This window comes from Castanea sativa, chromosome 1, assembly GCF_040712315.1.
Source record: "Castanea sativa cultivar Marrone di Chiusa Pesio chromosome 1, ASM4071231v1".
Classification (NCBI taxonomy): Eukaryota; Viridiplantae; Streptophyta; class Magnoliopsida; order Fagales; family Fagaceae; genus Castanea; species Castanea sativa.
The window spans coordinates 82,590,051-82,608,148 of NC_134013.1; the positions used below are offsets into that span (position 1 = coordinate 82,590,051).

The following is an 18,098-nucleotide window of genomic DNA, read 5'->3' on the forward strand; positions in this document are numbered from 1 at the left end:
TGAAGAAGAAAACAAAAGAAAGAGATAGTAGCATATTGGGTGGTGAGTTCATGCATATGCGTTGTTGTGCGCATATCTTGAATTTGATAGTGCAAAGTGGGTTGAAGTCCATTCATGAACCAATTGCCAGGGTTAGGAATGCGGTGCGATATGTGAGAGCTTCTCCCGCAAGGTTTGAGAAGTTTCAAGAATGTGTTGAAAATGAGAAAATCAAAACCAAATGTTTGTTATCCCTTGATGTGCAAACAAGGTGGAATTCCACTTATCTCATGTTAGATTGTGCTTTGAAATTTGTGAGAGCATTTGATAGGTTGGAAGAGGAGGATGGGCATTACAAACTTTATTTTTGTGAATCAGATGGGAATGGGAAAAAGCCCATTGGTCCTCCTAACTATCTTGATTGGGAAAATGTCAAGACCTTTGTGAAATTTCTTGGCATATTTTATGACGAGACATTTAGATTTTTGGAGTCCTTGTTTATCACTTCTAATACACACTTCTATGAGCTAATTAGCATTGAAAATCAATTACAACAATTGTGTAGTATTGATGGGGATCCACTCTTGAAGACTATGGTGGTAGAGATGAAAAGAAAATATGATAAGTAATGGGGAAGTATAGATAATATCAATTTGATACTTTTTGTTGTTGTTGTTCTTGACCCAAGGTATAGATAGAAGTATGTAAAATTTTGGTTTAGGGAGTGGTATGGATAGGACAAGGGGGATGCGATGAGCTCTAAAGTTCGGGATGCATTGAAGAGGTTGTATATAGAGAGAGTGGGTCAAAATGGAGTTTCGAGTTCTAGCGGTAGTGGTGCTTCATTGTCTAGGGACTCTAAGCCAAGTGTTGGTAATGTTTCATTGTCTGATAGCATTAAAAGTTATAATAATAGGTTTAAGCAACACTTGGCGACAGGGACAAGTGTGGAAAGCAACTGAGTTGGATAGGTATTTGTTGGAATCTTCGAGGACCCCGATGTGGAAGATTTTGACATCTTGATGTGGTGGAAAATGAATTCTTCTAGATATCGAGTCCTTTCCCAAATTGCCCGTGATGTGTTGGCTATTCTCGTCTCTACAAGCTGTGCATCCGAGTCTCGTTTAGTACAGGGGGCGTGTTTTAGATTCGTTCCGTAGTTCACTATCTCCTAATACAAATAAGCCCTTATTTGTACCCAAAATTGGTTAAAGGATGCAAAGAAAAAAAGACCAATAAAGCTTCGGGAGTGCATGGATAATGTGGAGGATATGGATGGTTTTGAGATTAACACTGGTAAATATATGTTCATTTTGTTTGTTGTATATATCAATTGTTTATTTATTTGCTCAATGCTTACGAATCATTTTATTTTGAATGGGATTGTAGAAATTGCATCGGTTTGCCCAATGCCTATGGAGAAGGATCCAAGCACCGTTGTGTTGGATGATAATGAGTGATATGTTGCTCTTTGCTTGGAGTTAATTAGTAGTTAGTATTATGTAAGTATACATTTGTTTGTGTTAATTATAAATATTCTATTGTTCATAAACATTTTATTGTTATTAACACATGTTTATTTTGATTTATTTAGTATTTTGTAGGAGTTCTAGAATGATGCATAGTGCACAGACTTACTGGACAAAGGACTTACAAGAATTAGCATTCTTTTGCCTGAATTAGCATTCTTTTGCCTATATGCTAATTATATCTGTACATGTTATTGGTAGTGGACTTTTCACTAATGATAGTTATTTAGGTATTCATGGATGGGATTATTATTGGGGATACAAGCAATTAGCATTCTTTTGCCTAAATGCTAATTTAATTTGTATATCTTTCTTTTGGCATTTGTGGACAGTGATAAATGGTTCTGTAATACGTTATTAAGTGGATACATTAACGCTTATTGTTATTGACACTGACAAACAAAGTGATACCAATGATATTATATGCTACATGATAGTATTTTGGGAGTTGAACTCTTATTGAGGCAATTTCAAAATATTTTTGCATGGTGAATTAAATGAAAAAATTTGGATCATTATGTGAACAGATTTTTTGCACAGGTTTTGGAATATGTTTTTATTGAATAGGTTGATATATTGATATTAGGCTTGAAAGCCCAATTTTTTTATTATTAAAAAAATGGTTTTTTTTTTTATATTTTAAACCGACCAAACCGACTAAACCGCACCGCAAAAAACCGCACCGCTATAGGTCGGAAAACCGACCTTAGGCGGTATGCATCGGTACCAATTATAAAAAAACCGATCTCTATCGGTTCGGTAATAAATTTGGAAAAAAACCGTCATTACCGAACCGCGCACACCCCTAGGTAATGGTCTAATTGGCCTAGTAGAAGGGCTGGCTCTACATGCAACTAACCTACTAAAAGAGATTGATTTGGTGGTAAAATTAGAAGTAGGAAACTAACTGTAAGGACAAAGACAAAAAGGAAAACTAATTAAACACAAAGTGAAGTTACTCTGAGGTCATGGTTTTTTTTTTTTTTTTTTTTTTCCCGAATGTGAATTTTCTCTGAGTGATTACATAGTTGTATGCTAGTTGATAACAATAATCCTCCATGACCACTTATTGCATGCATGCATGGTGCGTGACGTGTGCATATATATAATTTTGGAGGTGGATTTAAGAATAGGAGAAGATCACAAGAAAAAGGATGGTTGGTGGCTCGATCTTTCTTGCAAAGAAAGAGTAAGCCCTCTTCATGAGATCGATCCTCAGCTAAGGACAATGATGGTTAAATTGATGCTCTGGTTTAGGTATTCTAAACAATGAACAAGACATCTCTCAAGTTTTTTCACATATCTCTTCCCTAGGGGTGAAATACATTTTTATATGTGCTAAATTGATCTATTCCTTACCTAAAAACATCACCTGGAACAAAGTTTTTTAGAGGATATATTTGCCTTTTCAACATATGAATATTACAGTAAATCGCTTCCTACCTTTCTATTTGATACAACATGTACAACAAATTACATGGGAACAATTGCCCCCCCTCCCTTCCCCCCCCCCCCCCCCCCCCTCCCTTCTTCCCCACACGCAAAAAATAAAAAAGGTACAACGAAAACTCTTGATTTTGCATCCCTAAGATGACCTCTTAAATTTAGCTCCTACAGCAAAGAAACATTTGCGGCAAATATTTCATCTGCGTCTATCTTCCCCTCAAAAAATCAGAGAATGTAATGGTATAAATTTTCATTATGGATAATTTCAGCCAACAGCCTTTAATCCAAAACCAGCCTGTTATGCTATGATTTTAATCACTATTTCAGGACAATAGTCCCAGCAGTACTTGCAGGAAACAGCATGGTTTGGAGAAGAATAGAGATAATTTAATTAAATTTTGTTTGATATATGGTTGTTTTAGTCAAGTGATAAGTTTTAATTGGTCCTATCAAGTTGTAACAATTTAGCACCTCTTACTTTAAAATATTGGAATAGATGGTGCTGAAATCTTAAAAAATCCAAAAAGCCTAGGACTAGAACTCTGTAGCTTATTCTAATAACAATTATATTACAAATATTTTCATTGGTGAAATATTCCATTTGTAAAAAAATTTCAATAAAAAATTTTCAGATGTTTGATATAACAAGTAAAATATTTTAAGCAAACCTCCAAAATTAATAGCTCAACCACCTGAGCCGTTGGTGCCGGAGATCCCGTGACTGGACCGCGCCTGTTTAAAGCTTTACCTAAAACTACAGTTGGAAGTCTTTCGAGAAATCACTGTTTATATTGGCAGCGCCCAAACTTTTTGTTTTCATTTACCATTGGACAGTGCACAGAGCACTTGACATGGGTTTGTTGGTCCCTTTTGCGTTCCAAGTCCATCAGAAAGTACTTGAATGAGCCCATTAATGATCACCTTATTCCACGTGTTGGATCCTTCCTCCTATGTATTGGTTTGGTCCATACAGCAGAAATGAGAGGTAAAAGACAAGAAAGATGGTTCAGCCATAGACATAGTTCCTGATGCTGATTAGAGTGGGGCTTCACGTTTGGGTTAATTAATCATTTCCTTTTCTTTTCTTCTTTCTTTTTTTACTTTAGCACACATAAAAAGTAAAAACAGCTTCATTTCTTCTTGGGTTGCTGTGTGGGCCTTCCATCAGACTACTTCTCAGTGTGTTGGTTTGGCCCATGGCCACGGACTGGGCTACTACAGGGCCCATTCGGAGTTAAGCTTGTAAACCACTCTGCATGTACTTTTTGTCCATCATTTGGACTTAATCTTGTTGTGGAATGGTCTGGTGAGCCTTGGACATACTTGATTTGTTCCAAATACAAACTGCCCTTGACAATGTCAAAGCTCAAAGGAGACAAATGGGATACTAGTTTAATTTTCTTGAGGGGGGGGGACAAATAGTCTGAGAGATTTTGATTACAATCAATGATTTTGATGCATAAAATCAAAACCTGGAGAGGAGATTGGAAGCAATATATGAGGGTGTGGGTGTCTGTGTGTATTACATTTCTATGTTCATGTGTGTATATGAATAATGAATTTATGTATATCTTCTTCTTTTTTTTATTTTTTTAAGTAATTGATGAGAATGTATCTCTATCCATTATAAAACAGCTTAATGATACAAAATCTCTGAATAAATGTAGTAGTTTCACAATTAAATTGATCTAGCCAACTGGCCAAGAAAATATTGCCTGATTTAAGGCAAAACTTAAGGGTACCATTACATGCAGTGACCTTCCAATAAATTTGCATAGCGATCTTCAGTACCAAAAAAGAGAATATACATAGGGTCATCACAAATCTATCGTGTTTCTGGATCTAGTTAATGGGAGATATACATTAGTACGAAACTAGTTTCATCTAAATTTGATACCCAATCATGGGGTATAGTATGACCATAGTCATAAAAGATTATTAATAATATGAATTATGTTTGAATATATGAACTATTTTAAGTCTATGAAACTTCTAATGTTTATTTTGAAACTCATAGTATATTATAATTTTTGATATATGTGAAATATTTGATCCTATGTAAAATGTATTATTTTTTCAAACTATATGCTTGTCTCAGCTAATTAGGATTTGGTTATTTATTGAGTAGTCAACTTATCCCCTTTTCCCTCCAATTTCAGATTGTGAAGAATAGTAAGTTTTGAGAGTTTTGCTGTTGTGTTGTGAGCAGGGGAAAAAAGCTTGGTAATTTTGGGATTAGATGATCTTGTAATAGTCTTATATCTATTGGCCAATTGGCATTATGTGCATGAAGTTTAGGTTTTGTTCCTTTTGAATTATTGGAGATCTACTCATAAAGAAATTGTTGAGATATTTTGGATTTATCTATATATATTTAAAAACTGAAACGTAGTATTTATTGTTGCTACATTTCTGTTGAGCTACCTCATCTACCATGTCATTATTCTTTTTCATATTTATATTTTTAATTTTAATTTTTTTACAATATTAAATATATAAATATATTGTCTTTACAAATTCATCTTAGATTGTTTTAATTTTACATATTCAAGGACTTTAATTTTGATGTTATAAATAAATAATTCAAAACAAAACTATTGTCTATACATATTCATCTTGGGCGGTTTAAATTTACATATAATTTTTGCCAATTTATCTTCCTTCATTTTGGCTCTTCTTATTCCCAAACTTTAACTATAAATTTGTCACTCTCTTCCATTCGAGGCATAGTTTTTCCATCAAAAAAGGTACTCTCTCTCTCTCTCTCTCTCTCTCTCTCTCTCTCTCTCTCTCTCTTTTATTTTTCATTTTTTGTTGGATTTTTTTTTCTTTTGCATCTCTACCTTAAATTGATGAATATTTGTGTTTTCTAAAACTTTACTTTTGGTTTATTATAACTGAAAATGAAAAGATAAAAGGCTAGCCACTATACCTCCTATTATCTAACTCATCATGTACATAACTCATAAACTTAATGATTTTCTAATGAATGAAAAAGATAGAAACCTATACTATGGATATTTTGTAATATATAGAAACATTTCCCTCTCCCTTGTGTGTGTGTGTGTGTTTGTTTCTTAAAAAAAAAAAAAGAATGAGTAATTGTCCCACATTGCTTAAGAGAGTGTGTTGTGTGTAGTATAACTTGTCACACCCTCCCTTAAAAGTTACCATGGCTTTTGAGTGGAGTTGTGGGTGCATTTGTGTTAGAACTCATTTCCCTCTCCATTGTGTGTGTGTGTGTTTGTTTCTAAAAAAAAAAAAGAATGGGTAATTGTCCCACATTGCTTAAGAGAGTGTGTTGTGTGTAATATAACTTGTCCCACCCTCCCTTAAAAGTTACCATGGCTTTTGAGTAGAGTTGTGGTGTACCTTTGTGTTAGAACCCCTTTTCCCTCTCCCTTGTGTGTATGTGTGTTTGTTTCTAAAAAAAAAAAAGAATGGGTAATTGTCCCACATTGCTTAAGAGAATGTGTTGTGTGTAGTATAACTTGCCCTACCCTCCCTTAAAAGTTACCATAGCTTTTGAGTGGAGTTGTGGTGTGCCTTTATGTTAGAACCATTTTCCCTCTCCATTGTGTGTGTGTATTTGTTTCTTAAAAAAAAATAAATAAAAAAATAAAAACGTCTTAATTTAGGATTAATTGTAATGTCTATGCATTGTATCCAAATGTTTGATTGCCTTAATTGTTATAGTAAGAATGCACATTGACATTGTAAGTGTTTGTTAATTTAGACGCTGATTACACACTGTCATTTATTACCCTTAATTTTTTCAAACCAGTCTTAATTATCACCTAGATTATTGCAGGACAAATTGTTTTTGTTTTTATGTTTCACTTGAAACCAATCTAAAATTCTTTTTATAAATTCATTCTTTTATTCTCTATCTCAAAAACAGATATGAAATTCTTTTTATAAAATTCATTCTTTTGTCTTCTGTTCCAAAAAAATATTTGAAATTCTTTTCATAAAATTCATTCTTTTATTTTCTATCTCAAAAACATATCCGAAATTATTTTTATGAAATTCATTTTTTTTCTATCTCAAAAACATATCTGAAATTATTTTTATAAAACTCATTCCTTCTTGCATCATAAAACTAGATTTGTATTTTCTATTAAAAATATGAATTCATAGTTTTTCATCATAAAATTAGATCTGGGATTTTCTATTATGAAGTCATGGTATTCTCGTAACAAAATAAATAAAACGTTTTTCTTTATTTGCATGGTGCAAGGTGTAGATCTAGGATTTTTGAATGACATTTTATCATAGATCTAGGAAAACTAACACAACATATTGCATTTCATAATTTGTTGCATGTCATTAGTCAATATATAAGTGTTCCTTGATGCAAATATTTTTTTTGTCATTTTATTTACAACACTAAATACTTTTAATGAATATTTTTTGTTGTTCATATAATTTGGAGAAAAATTATATTATAATATGTCATATTTTGTGTTATTGTCAGGTTTTATTTTATTTGGAAAACAACAAGACATAGTCTAGACAATATATATTGATGAAAATGGTCTTTGTACAGTATCCTTTCACTGTTTCTAAATATTTTGTTTAACCAATTAGCAAAAAGTTATTATGTCTTTGTTATATAATGTTTTAGATATTTGAGTAATTTTTTTAAAGTGTTTATGAATATCATTATCTCATTAGTGTATTGTTTGAGATTTTTAAGAAAGCAAATTCAATTTTGTGTTTAAAATTATTTATTTATCTATTTATTTTTGACATGTTGGATTAGATGTTAGATTAGATTATAACCCGCACTTTTGCCTGGAAACAACGGCATATTTCTATTGCGTTACTTCCAAGCCTTATTAAAATTTTGAAATTGATTATGCATTGGATATTTTGATTGATTAAATCATATTTGATATGTTTTACATATTCAAGAGAAGGAGTTTTACTTTGATGTGAGTTTTATTTTTCCCTTTCTTTTTTATTTTGAATTGTAGCTTTGTTGATTTTTATTAATTTTCTAGATATGTTTCTCGATGTTTTTAGTGTACAGTAGAAAAAATTGGGTTTGAGAATGAGACCACCCAAAAAATATTATTACGCGCAACACGCGAGTCGGCGATTAGTGTTGTATAATTATTGAGGATAAAATTTAGTTACTAAGAAGGCCTTGCAAATTTAATAGATTGCTTACTTTATAAGCATGCGACCATTGTCACATGCGTAGCTTTTGCTTGGGTTTGGGGTGTGACAGAAAAGATGGAGAGGTAGTAGGTTATGGTCATAGTAGGTGAGAAATGGAGAAGATATAGATAGTAGACCGGACATTGGTGAAAAGTGATTCTCTAGGCAAGCAATCATTGACAACTTTCTTTCTTTTGTTTTTTTCTTTTTGTGTGTTGAAAAACGGAGAAAGCATTGACAATTTGATATAGCATAATATTCTTATACCTAGGCCTAGTCATGAAACACAATTGCCTAAGTTTTCTATCTTTATGTTTGTTTAAATATAAACATTAACATTACTTTTGTGTGTTATTCAAATCAATTTGCTGCGCATTTGCATATTTCATTTTTATAACCCCTCTATCCTATCGTTTGTGAAGGACAATTTGACCTACTTCAGCATATACGGTGGTGTAGCGGCCTCCAAGTGCTACATTAGGGATAAAAAAATGATCTCAAGTGGTTTGTATCATCATATAAAGTGAGAATATAGTGTTATTATCACCTTCCACTAGGTATTTATTTAGCAATTCCATATCAATTGGTATGCAAAAGGAGAACTGAGTGCAAATGTAATGAAAATCATTCTGGGGTTGTTACAAACACATCTTGCAATTTTTTAAGACATACATTGACTAATAGAACAAATGAGATTTGTGATTCATGATTCACAACTTTAACCTTCCTTACTAATTGCACTAATTAATTAAAATATTATCTGTCAAAGGAGATAACATCTTAAAAGCTAAAGTTCCTATATATTATATTAACTACAAAGCATTATCTCCCTAATATTAACAAATAGAAAAGAAATCTTTAGATGGTTTTGATGCAATATTGAGATGAAAAGAGCTTGTTGATCTGTAGGAAATAGAGAAAAACAATAATATTCTGTTAATATCCACAACTTGGACAATTTGATAGTCTATGAGAAATTATCACTCTGTCTTTGGTTGCTTAACCATCAACATGTTATGTCTACAAAGCTGACATCACAGTTCAACATTCAAATAGTGAAAAATAAAAATAATTATAATATATTAAAATAAATTTATTATCATATAAAAATTTATAAAATTGGTTTTTGAGGGCACATAATTCTAACAAATCAAACACCATCAATGTTAGGAGGCTCTTCTTTAATTAGCAGTGAGGAAGGATTAGAGAGATAATCCTTCAACCGTCCCATTTCACGGGCTACATCCAGCATGGTTGGTCTAGTTGAAGGTGTGAACTGTGTGCACATAAGACCAAGCTCAATCATTTCTAGAATCACATCTCTCCATATTTTGGTGTATTCCTTTGGCATGACTGACGGGGTCCACCTATCAAGAGCATGTTCAACTATGGGATCCATCCTGTAGGGGAAGTGACTCTTAACCCATTCATGCAAGCTTGAGCCTTCATCAATAAGAACTTTTGTTGGGCGCCTTCCCGTTACAATTTCCAATAAAAGGACCCCAAAACTATACACATCACCCTTAGGGGAAGCGCTTCTACCCAATCCATATTCTGCATTTGGATAAATTGATGAAAGAGCACAATCAGTATGATAGTGAAATATTTATATTTATTATGCTGTTAAGGTGACACAAATCATAATTGTTATCATGTCAATTTGTAAATAATTTTTTTTAGTAAAACAGTAATAGCATTAGCAGTTTCCTTAGTTTATTCTATCTTAGTGTGATGCATCATTTCCTTAGGAGACTTTCGGTGTAATGGAAAATGGGTACCAAGACATGTAGTATGTTGTAATCATTGCTAGCATTGTGAACAAATAATCTAAGAGTATAGTGAATACTATGCTTAAACCAATAAGGTCATAACTTATTAAATTACGTTGTAATTATTGCTAGCATTGTGAACAAATAATCTATTAGTATAGTGAATACTATGCCTAAACCAATAAGGTCCTAACTCATTAAATTATTATTCTTATCATTTTACTTGACTTTACAGAGAACTCTATTTATGCTTTTTCTGAGAAGTATGGGGCTATTCAATGTCTAAGAAGGAAAACCAACTGACTAATTGATTTTGACAAATCATTTGGTCTGCAGAATGTTCAACATAATTTTTTTGCACAAACTAGGCAAGAAGTGTGAACTGAATGATATAATAAAGATTTGTGACTTGCTCATAACCTTTTATATAGCAAATATGTAAGGGCAACCATATTGTTACATAAACACTATGAAGAATTCTAACTACAAAACTAACACATAATCACATAAGGAAAATATAATTATATTTAATTCTAGGCTTCTAGCTTTGGCAGAAAATTACTTACCAGGAGCTATGTAGCCAACAGACCCGCATAATAAGCCATTTGTTGAGTAGATGGAGATTGTTTCCTTCACATTAGCACTCTCATCACCCCCTTTAACCAGCCTTGCAATTCCAAAATCAGTTACCAAAGCTGTCAAGTCATCATCAAGAAGAATGTTGCTTGGTTTTAGATCACAGTGTACAACTTTAACTGGAGAATGATGGTGCAAGTAGGCCACTCCTTCAGCAACGTCACAGCATATGCTCACTAGCTGTATCAAATCTAGCCCACGTTTCAATCCATGGCTTGGGTAGAGATGCCTCTCCAAGCTTCCGTTCGACATCAGTGGAAGAACAAGAGCCTTAAAGTCTGGCCTACTGCAAATTGTGATTATCCTTATTAGATTCCTGTGCCTTGCCCTCTTTAGGACTTGGCATTCTCTCTTAAAGCTCCATGGACTTTCTCTAGCCGTCTTTGTATCTAGAACCTTCACAGCAATTCTTGTATTATCACAAAGAACTCCCTTATAGACATGACCAAATAGGCCTGAACCAATTAGGCTTGAAGCACCAAACCCGCCAGTGGCTTCATTGAGTTGCCCGTATGAGATTCTAGGGTGCTTGAGGTCCAAGTCTCCTCCATTGAATATTTCCAATTGTGATTGGATTCTTGACCTTTGTACAAGGCAGTACCCAAATATGCACAAAATAAGAATTGAAAATAATGAGAGAAGAACCGACAAAATAAGCATAAGATGAGAATGTCTATTTGAGCACTTTGGCATGCCTTCTATTGAGCCACAAAGGCCATCATTTCCAAGGAAAGAGCTTATGGTGAGCGATGAAAACGCTCCCTCGTTAGGTATTTTTCCAGAGATTTTGTTGAAAGAGAAGTTCACATGCTTGAGAGTAGAGGACATCTGCAAAGATTGCGGTATCTCTCCAATCAATTGGTTTGAAGACACATCAAGTGATCGAAGATAAGGCAATTGCCCTACTGAAAATGGAAGGGGGCCTTCTAAAAAATTATGTGAAAGGTTGAGACTTTCTAGTGAAATGCAGCTTTTGAGTTGTGTTGGGATTGTGCCAATGAGATTGTTATAGGATAAATCTATAGCTAGCACCATGTCCATTTTACTAAGCTCTAATGGTAAAGGCCCATATAAGTGATTGCTAGACAAATTCAAGTATAACTTCAAGTTCCTCAACCCTGCAACTTCACTAGGAATCACCCCAGAAATCTTATTGTGGGAGAGGTCTAAAATTTCTAAATTGACACATTGACCTAAACTTGGTGGTATTGTTCCTGAGAGCTGGTTTTGATAAAGCATGAGTCTTCTTAACTGGGGAAGGTTTGCAAAGCTATCCGGAATTGAACCCGATAGCCTGTTTCTCGATAAATCTAGAAGACCTAGATGGGGAATGTTGCCAAGAGCTGGCGGAATCTCACCCAAGAGTGAATTATTAGACAAGTAAACCCTCTCTAGCTTTCCCATTTGACATAGTTCAGGTGGGATTGAATCATTCAATAAGTTACTCGACAAGTTTAGGAGGGTAAGATTCACAAGGTTTGAAATGTGAGGTGGAATAAATCCATGGATAAGATTCTCACTAAGAATAATCTTTACAAGATTGGTAGAAAGATCACCAATAATGGGAGGTATTTCCCCACCAAGGTTATTTCCCGCCAATTTGAGTTCTTTGAGGTCAGAACAATTTACTAAGGAAGCAAAGAAAGGTTTTAGGTTGTTGTTACCACCATGGCTAACAAAGTCATTATAGGACAAAAAGAGTATATGTAACTTTGGCATTTCACGTACAATCTCTGACGGTAACTCCCCAGTTAACATATTAGACCCCAAGTCTAGCCATTTAAGTCGTGTGGAATTTGAAAGGGCTCGTGGTAAATGTCCCACTAGCCTATTCGACCAAAGCAAAAGAAATTGCAACTCTTTAAGCCCACATTCATTCTTTAAGGGGATTTCTCCACTTAAAGAATTGTTAGAAAGATCTATGTACTGCAAGGATAAAGACCCATTACAGAAAAGTGATTCTGGGATTTCACCTTGAAGCTTGTTACTTCCCAAATCAAGATATACCATTTTTTGAAGAAATCCCAAGTGATAGGGAATTTTCCCTTCAAGAAAGTTCCATGACAAGCTAAGTTGTTTAAGCTGAGTGAGAGAACCTAACTCTTTTGGAATAGGACCTTCAAAGGAGTTCATTGACAAATCAAGGACAGCCAAGGAAGAAAGATTGGCTAGTGATGGGGAAATAGTGCCACTTAGCCATGTTGCATTGAGAATAAGCTCTACGACACTGTCACGTGCATTGTTGCATCTCACTCTTGCCCAGTTGCAAACGTGAACATCCGAAGAGTTCCAGTTCTCGAGGACGTTTCCAGGGTCTGAAACAATCTCTGACATGAAAGAAAGCAGTGCTACTTTGTCATTCATAAGCTGAGAATTTTGCTCACCAAAGACACCAAACAAAACAACAATGACCAAATATAGGAAATTGTACATGGAAAATTTACAAAAACCCATTGTGGTATTGATTTATAAGGAGAGGGAAAGCTGTATGTGTGTCCAATATTAAGAAGGAATTGTAATGCTACAAAAAATCTGAACCCTTTGGGAACTCTAATATTTTGTGCTTCACTGCCGTTGAAGGAGGAGATGTATTTATAGCCACAAAACAAGTTTGGAACTATGGCATGACACATAAGTAACGTTAAGATTCGTGTAGCAAATGCAATGGTGGTGTACATGTAAGCACTTGCCCACGTACCCATTAAGAGTACAACAATTATCACACATGACACACCCATTGTTGCACACATTCCCTACCCACTCCTATGAAATTGTTTAATAACAATTTTGATTGAAACCATGTTTTGAAAAACACAATTTTAATGGACTGTGTATGAAATTGTTAGAGTTGTGGAGCGTAGTTTGTGTTTGATTTGAATTATAACCCAATCCAATATAAAGTGTTGTTTTTTAACGGGAGATTTTCTAAGGCTTGGTCTGCTCAAGCCTAAAAAATTTTGGCCAGTTTTTAGCTCATTGTAAATCCTCTGTGTAGGATATAAATACTGTTGTTTCATATTAAAGTTTTGTGTATTTTTTTTTAGAAAGAAAAACTATGAGAAATGATATGTCCACAATATTTTCACAATATTTTCACAACAAATCCTAAGTGGCAGGTTATTACTAGTTGTTATTGTTGGGACAAAAAAGTAATCTTAGTGTTAGGTTCAAATTTAAACCAATAACAACTAACCACCTGTGATTTGTTGTGAAAATATTTTAAAAATGTTGTGGACGTAGCATCTCTCAAAAACTATACTGCTGCATCTTGTATTTTACCCTGAAAATAATGAAATCACTACTTGGATATAGGCAAATTACCAAATCAAGTAATTTCTTGTGTCACGTGATTGTCTTATGTGTATTATTTTTCGGTATGTTTTTACCTTTCACATATATGGAAAATCGTTTATATTCCCAAAAGGAATATGTGCAATTGAGTGTATCTCTATATTTAACAGATCATTAATAGCAGACAATATTGTGCTTTAATTTGTGAAACATGTGGGTTTCCTTTTTCTTTTTTTTTAATTGAAGAATAGAAGAACATGGGTATCTTTGTGAGTGGTGAGTTTGGACTAATTTAGTGGATGATGTGCTGTTTAGGAAGAGAAATGTAGCATAATAGGCATGCTTAGGGACGGTGATTTGGCATTAATTGGGGGTATTGGTTTTGGCACATTTGTCGTCTGAGAGTGATGTGTTTTAGCACTACGTTGATTTCAGTTCAAAAGATGATCCATACCTGATTTCATTTGGGTATCATGCATTGCACTCACAAAGATGTAGCCCACCATGCAACTAACCTACTGAAAGAGATTGATGTCGTGGTAAAATTAGAAGTAAAAAACTAACTATAAGGACAAAAGACAAAAGGGAAAACTAATTAAACACAAAGTGAAGTTACTCTGAGGTCAAAGTTTTTTTTTTTTTTTTTTACCTGAATGTTAATATTTTGTGAGTGATTACATAGTTGTTTGCTAGTTAATAACAATTATCCTCCATGACCCCTTATTGCATGCATGGTGCGTGTGCATATATATAATTTTGGAGGTGGATTTAAGAATAGGAGAAGATCACAAGAAAAGAGATGGTTGGTGGCTCAATCTTTCTTGCAAAGAAAGAGAAAGCCCTTATCATGAGATTGATCATCAGCTAAGGACACTCTGATGGTTAAATTGATGCTTTGGTTTAGGTATTCTAAACAATGAACAAGACATCTCTCAAGATTTTTTCACATATCTCTTCCCTAGGGGTGAAACACCTTCTTATATCTACTAAATTTATCTATTTCCTACCTAAAAACATCACCTGAAACTGAGCTTTTTAGAGTATATGTTTGCCTTTTCAACATATGAATAAATCCCTTCCTGCCTTTCTATTTGATACAATATGTGTACAACAAATTACATGGGAACAATTGTTCCCCCACTTCTTCCCCACACACAAAAAATAAAAAAGGTACAAAGAACCTTCAAATTTTGCATCCCTAAAACTTATTACTTGACTAAAACAACCCCACACACAAAAAATAAAAAATAAAAAAGGTACAAAGAAAACTCTTGATTTTGCATCCCTGAGATGACCTCTAAAAATTAGCTCCTACAGCAAAGAAACATTTGCTGCAAATATTTCATCTGCGTCTATCTTTCCCTCAAAAAATCAACCAATGTAGTGGTATAAATTTTCATTATGGAAAATTTCAGCCAACAGCCTCCTGAGCAAGCTGCATGCCATAGCCTTCAATCCAAAACCAGCCTGTTATGCTATGATTTTTATCACTATATATATCAGGACAAGAGTCCCAGCAGTACTTGCAGGAAACAGCATGGATCCAATTTGGAGAAGAATAGAGATAATTTAATTAAATTTTGTTTGATATTTGGTTGTTTTAGTCAAGTTATAAGTTTTAATTTGTCCAATCAAGTTGTAAAAATTTTGCACCTCTTACTTTAAAATATTGGTGTAAAGAAATCAGAAATTTCAAAAGAACATTTTAAAAGAAATCCATATTTTCATTTTTATATTATATTTTTAAATTGGAATAGATGGTGATGAAATCTTAAAAAATCCAAAAGGCCTAGGACTAGAACTCCGCAGCTTGACATTCTAATAACAATTATATTATGTTTCAGTTGTTTGGAAGTAAGATATTTTCGTACATAAAATCTTATACTTATAAAAAAAAATTTAATAAAAATTTTCAAGTGTTTAATATAGCAAATAAAATTTTTTAAGCAAACCTTCAAAATTAATAGCTCAACCACTGAAGCTGTTTAAAGCTTTGCCTTAAACTACGGTTGGAAGTCTTTTGAGAAATCACTGTTTATATTGGCAGTGCCCAAACTCTTTGTTTTAATTTACCATTGGACGGTGCACAGACCACTTGACATGGGTTTATTGGTCCCTTTTGCCTAGGGCCGGCCCTGAGTGCACAAAGTCCAATCCACATATATGATATATTTTTTTCAGCAAAAAAAAAAAAATATATATACATATATATTTAGTTAGATATGTTTTCCGTTTGAAGGATTGTGGTATTTTATTTTAATGTTTAAACGTTAAACGTTAAACCCGTGAACTTGCGAAGTCTCCTAAATCAACATGTATCCTATTTCAATAAGAATTTTGATGATAACGTGAGGTTCAAGAAATAGATAGTCATCACATCAGATTTTCTTATTACAATTGGATTAGGAGATACTGAGGCGGTAAAGATTATTATATATAATATATATAACATAGTTTGGTGTGGTTTTGCAAAGAGAGCCAAAACACAGCCAAGCCAAGGAGAGAGAGAACTGCGCTTGTGAAAAAGAAATAAAGAAAGTTTTTTTTTTTTTTTTTTTAACTGTGACGGGAATATCTCAGGTAAATTATATAATATTACTGTATTTAATGTGAATTTTAAAAAATTTTAAATCTATGATGTTTAGTTTATGATAATTGCTCCAAGTCACACATCAATTGACTGTTGATAGAAACAGTCAACGACAACAACAATATTGATAGAAACTTTGGGTGATAATATTTTGGAGGTTTTTGGAGGATTGATTTCTTAATTCATACACTGAAACAAGACTAGATTGAAACCCAATTTCAAGCCAACATTTTTTAAAAGTCAGCTGTAGCTAGAGTTTATAGTTGTTTTAAGCTTATTAGTCGATTGTTATATACTTATATGTAAAAATGTCTTTCTTTTTTCTAATTAAAAATAAATACAATCAAACAGATGGTATAGATATCTTAAAATAGATACAGCCATACAGGTTAATATTCACAACAACGATCTTTATATGCATGACATTGCACATGCTAGAACAGCTGGATTTCATAGGTGATTTTCTTTTTCTCAAGAAAAAAAAAAGGATTTTTTTTTTTTTAATGAGTGAGCGATGTCTAGCTATTTTTCTATTACTTGTTCTTCATACATACATGATATGGTATGCATTTGCATCTCGAGATTTTGGAATTATTTTTATGACTAATATTTGGCAAAGCAGGAGCAGCCATCAATTATAATGGAGCACAAAAGAAGAAATTTGAGCAATATGAATGATAGAGTTGGTGCCACAGATCGAATCTCAGAATTGCCCGAAGTCATCATTCATCATATTTTGTCTTTCCTTTCTACAAAAGGATTGAAAAGCAATTATTGATTCATCATTCATCATTCAACAAATTATAGGTTATTATTGATTCTAAATTAAACCTATCATTGAAATTACTTTTTTGCGTACCAATACCAACTTACCACATATGATTTTTTTTGAAAATCTTGTAAAAATTGTTGTAAACATAGCATTTCTCTAATTAAATCAATTTAAAAAATTAAAAAATAAAGAAAAAAAATTCCCAACTTAATTGTGGAAGATAGGTCCTCATTCTCTTGAATTTAGTATTGTTTAATTGTTTTGGCGGGAACTACAACTATAAAAACACATTTTAGTTACAAACTTACAATTTCACTATACCATAACCAAAACAAATAAAAGAGATTAGTGTTTGGGAGTCTTGCTAAAGAAGAAAGAGAACAACGAGTAGGAAGAGAGAATAATGTCGTTGGCACAAGATGGATGCCGTGTTTACCAAATGTGTTTACCAAATGATTGTGAAGGCTAAAATGACCGGCATTATTAAGCTTCGTCCAAATCTTGATAATGGTTGGCGATCACCATTTCTTGATTTTCCCATTAAGGTACTTAACTTTCTTAATTAGTTTCTTAGTTAGTGTTTACTTATTCAGCACTTAATTCACTTTTCTTTTTCTTTTTCCATTAAGCTCATGTGTGATTATTGTGGAGATGAATCATCATTCCTGTATGTAAGTCAAAATGACAGAGTTAGGCATGAAGGTAAAGTCTACAACTTCTTGTATGAGGTAACTATTGCCCTTTTCATTTGGTGGGCTTCGTAATTTCTTTAGTAGTTGCTTTTCTTAGGTTTTTTTTTTTTTTTTCATTTCTTTCGTAATTGCTTTTCAATCCTTTTAATTTGATTTTTTTTTTTTTTTTACCAACAATGTCTAGATTGCAAGTTAAGAACTGCCCTAGGTACATTGATTAGATTGGAT

The 18,098-nt window shown here is 33.3% G+C and overlaps 1 protein-coding gene across 1 annotated transcript; it reads right to left on the reverse strand.

Moving 5' to 3' along the window:
* Positions 1-9,146: 9,146 nt before the first annotated feature.
* Positions 9,147-12,979, reverse strand: LOC142634889 (putative leucine-rich repeat receptor-like serine/threonine-protein kinase At2g24130). The gene is made up of 2 exons (XM_075809137.1): positions 10,456-12,979; positions 9,147-9,674 (listed from the first exon to the last, which is right to left on the reverse strand). The coding sequence occupies exons 1-2, from the start codon at positions 12,977-12,979 to the stop codon at positions 9,271-9,273; spliced, it is 2,928 nt and encodes a 975-aa protein (XP_075665252.1). The 3' UTR covers positions 9,147-9,270.
* Positions 12,980-18,098: the final 5,119 nt, after the last annotated feature.